At 46.6% G+C, this 3801-nt stretch overlaps 1 protein-coding gene across 1 annotated transcript in view; it reads left to right on the forward strand.

Annotated features, from left to right (window-relative positions):
* CDK5RAP1 (CDK5 regulatory subunit associated protein 1) overlaps nt 1-3801 on the forward strand; it is a 111607-nt gene that overhangs the window by 19416 nt on the left and 88390 nt on the right. Inside the window, 3 exon segments of the mRNA XM_012665714.1 lie at nt 403-475; nt 477-516; nt 3131-3325. Of these exon segments, the coding sequence (XP_012521168.1) occupies nt 403-475; nt 477-516; nt 3131-3325 (308 nt within the window).

Here is a 3801-nt window from a genome sequence, read left to right on the forward strand (position 1 = left end):
AGGAGTTTGAGGTTGCTGTGAGTTAAGCTGACGCCACGGCACTCTAGCCTGGGCAACAGAGTGAGACTCTGTCTCAGAGAGAGGGTCTTGCTCTGTTGCCCAGGCTGGAGTGCAGTGGCGTGACCATAGCTCACTAAAGCCCCGAACTCTTGGGCTCAAGCGATCCTTCCGTCTCGGCCTCCCAAAGTGCTGGGATTGCAAGGCGTGAGCCACCGCGCCCGGCCCCGGTGTGTATTTTACATTTAGAACATATTTAATGTGCACTCGCTACCTTGGAAACGCTCTATTGCTACATCGCCGGTGGCTAGTGGCTACCCTATGGTTCAGCTCAGCCACGGATGTTTTTCGAAGCCGGGAGCCTGGGTCCACCCGGACTGTAAAGAGAATGCACTTCCGTTAGAGTGCCCGGACTGAAGTCGCAGCGGAACGGAAGTCGCGTGTATACGCCCGTAGTGGTGGTCTGCTGGGAGGATCCCGATCTGCCGGCAGAGAGTTGGCTGCGGGACGCTGCGCCCTCGGCTGCGGGAGGTGAGCTGCGCGTCCGGCTTTTGGTTAGCGTCTGGGGCAGGGGGGGCCGCGGGGCCCTGGAAATGCGCGGTGCTCAAGGGGAGGATGGGACGGTGGTTACGGCGCGGGGCCTGGAGTCGGGGTTCATACCCTAGCCCCGCTGCCTAGTCCCGTGTGACTAGCCTTGGCTTCGTCACCTGTGGGGCGGGGGATGATAGTAGAAACTACCTCACAGAGTTGCTGTGAGGATTAAATTCAGTAACCCATGGGAAGCGCTTTGCACCTCGCCTAACACATTGTGACCATCCCATGTCTGGCATGTCGGGCTGTTGTTCCAGCGTCATTACCGACTCCCAAGATTAATTTCGAGCCCCCACAGAGGCTCCTACACTGTGCTATGCAAAGCATTTTACTTGTGCTATCACAGTTGACCTCACAGTAGACTCATGGAGACTGCACGTGAAGACATGGAGGCTCCCAGAGTTTGACAGACGCCCAAGGTGTACCTCGCTAGGCAGCAGTGGGGTTAGATTCTGACTCTAAGGTCCATGCTCTTACCAGGATTCTCTAATACTCCCCGTGAAAGCAGGTGTTTGCTGTGAATGTATGGTTACTGAAGACTTACTGTATCCCAAGTTGGGTGTTTAATATCTTATTTAATTCTCATAACACCTCTGGGAAGATAGGTGCTACTTTTATCTTTATTTACAGATGTGGAATTGGCGGCTCAGAGACAGGAATTTGTCTTGCCAAACAACACACTGTAATTAAGGGGTAGAAATGGGTGATTTTAAATCTCACACTAAAAGTCTACTGTTCTCTGACACTTGAAAGTAGGTTAGTATTGCTTTTGCCTAAGTGCTGGCAGATATAGCAGGTGATCAGGTTGGAAAGGTAACGGGCCACATCGACTCATTATACATGTATAGCATCTGCCAGGAGCCATTTGTTAGAATGGGAGATGCTTAAGGTATAGAAAGGCTTTCAGGAACCTCCCAGCTTACAAGAGATGGCAGAAATGTAAGTAGTAATTACAATAACAGCAAAGTGTGATGAGTCTTATGATGGAGAGTTAGAAGAGAGCTTTGAGAACCCCGAGGAGGACCCCACCTAGACTTTGGGTATGGTGACTAGGGCAGGCTTCCTGGAGGAAGCAGAGAGCCAAAAATAGCATAGGAGTTGTACACATCACTAGAGGGAAGTTATACCAGCCAGAGAGAACAGCAGGTGTAAAAGCCTAGAAGATAGTGAAGATTAACACAAACATGTCTGGCATGGCTGGAATGAGGCAGTCAGGCCATAGACATGGGGTCCATTAAAAATACGTGGTGAAAAGTGTGGCTTCAGCTCCTGTACTTCAGTCACCTAAGTCTCTTCCTGAGAGGCAACTGTTGTTTCTTGTGCATTCTAGAGATTGCACTCTAGATATGGCGCTTACAAATATGTACCTCAATATTCCTGCCCTCTTTCCCCACAGATTCAAGAATAGCATGCTATAGGTAGTACTGAGCACTTTGTTTCCTCGCTTTTGTCAGTCTTGTTTTCTAACAGTTGCACCTTATTCCATTGTATGGATGTGTCAGGATTTGTTTAACTAGTCTCCTATTGATGACATTTAGATCTTTCTCATTCATTTGCTGTTAGAAACACTGCTGCATTGAATATCTTTATACATATGTCATTTTGCATGTGTATATCTGTAGGATAAATGCCTAGGAATGGAAATGTTTCATCAAAGGGTTTGTACGTTTGTAATTTTGATGGAAATTGGCAAATTGTCATCCATAAAGGTTGTGCTATTTTCCACAGCCAAGTGTGAGAGGGTCTGGATGGGAAGTTGAAAGGCAATAGTTTGAGACTTTTGAAGGGTAGAAGGAATCACTGATGAGGCATACAGTGCCCCATGTTAGATGCTTTCTTTTTGAAGGAAGTGGAAGGAAGATACCGTCAGACGGTGAGTGGTTTTCACAGTGTTAGGTGGCAGTGTTGCAAGGTGCCTGTGGGCACAAGCTTTCTAGTCTTACAGAACTTTGAGTACTGGCTCGACTGCTTACTGGCTGTAGGAGTTTAGGTAAGTTTCTCAGCCTCTCTATGTCTATTTCCTCATCTCAGAATAAGAATTGTAATATTTCTGTTGTCTAGGATTGCTGTCGAAGATTTGATGAGTTAACACACTTAAAGCCCTGGGAACTGTTCCTGGCACAAGGTGCTATTTTGTTATTTTGTTAAGAGACTTTCCATCTCGTCTCTGCTATTCCTTTGTTTTGAAGACAGACTGCCTGGATTTGCATCTCATCTCTGGCACTCCTTTGTGTGGTCTTAGGTAAATTGCCTCAGTTTTTTCATCTGTAAAATAGAGACAATATTATTAAGAGTGCCTTCTTTATGGGCTTTTATGAGGAGTAAATGAATGAATACACTTGAAGCGCTCAGAGCAGTACCCTGTACATAGTGTTCAATAAATGCTGGTGATGTCTGTCTTCTTTTGCAGAGGTTGGGCTGTTTAGTGCCATGCATCCTTTACAATGTGTCCTCCGAGTGCAGAGGTCTCTGAGGTGGGGGCCGTTGGCCTCTGTGTCCTGGCTGTTGCTCAGGACCTGCAGGGCACACAGCAGTCTCCCCAGCACTACATGTCCCAGTCCAGAGAGGCAGGAGGATGGAGTTCAGAAGGATTTCAGCTCCAAGCTGGCCACTGGACCGACTTTTCAACATTTTTTAAGAAGTGCCTCAGCTCTTCAAGAGAAGCTGTCTTCTCCAGAAGTGGAGGACCCACCCCCCTATCTCACAGTGGATGAACTTCTAGGAAGACAGAGAAAAGGTTGGTTTTGATTCTCTTATCCTTTGTTCCTTCCCAGCATTCATGGCCTGATTCTTTAATTGTTCTTTTATTACATACAGGGCTTTGGAAGGTTCACAGTGTGGGAAGGCTGCTTAGTTATGGAATCATCAGACTCTACCAAGTAACATTAATATTAAGAAACTCATAGTGTTGGCCACACGTGACTTGGGTAGGGTAGAAGTCCTGAGAATCCTCTTTTTGCTTCCTTGGTTACTTTTGGAAACTCTGTAATCTCTGTTCTAATTTTTAGTTTATCTAAGTTAGAAAGCAGCTTTTACGATCGGTGCTATAGAAATTTACTCTGTACTTGGGCAGAAGTTTTCTTAGAAACACTATGTGATCAGTTAAAATAACTCTTTTTTTTTTTTGAGACACAGTCTGGCTCTGTTGCCCTGGCTAGAGTGCCATGTGGCGTCAGCCTAGCTCACAGCAACCTCAAACTCCTGGGCTCAAGC

This window comes from Propithecus coquereli, unplaced genomic scaffold (assembly GCF_000956105.1).
Source record: "Propithecus coquereli isolate 6110/MARCELLA unplaced genomic scaffold, Pcoq_1.0 Scaffold122, whole genome shotgun sequence".
Taxonomy (NCBI): Eukaryota; Metazoa; Chordata; class Mammalia; order Primates; family Indriidae; genus Propithecus; species Propithecus coquereli.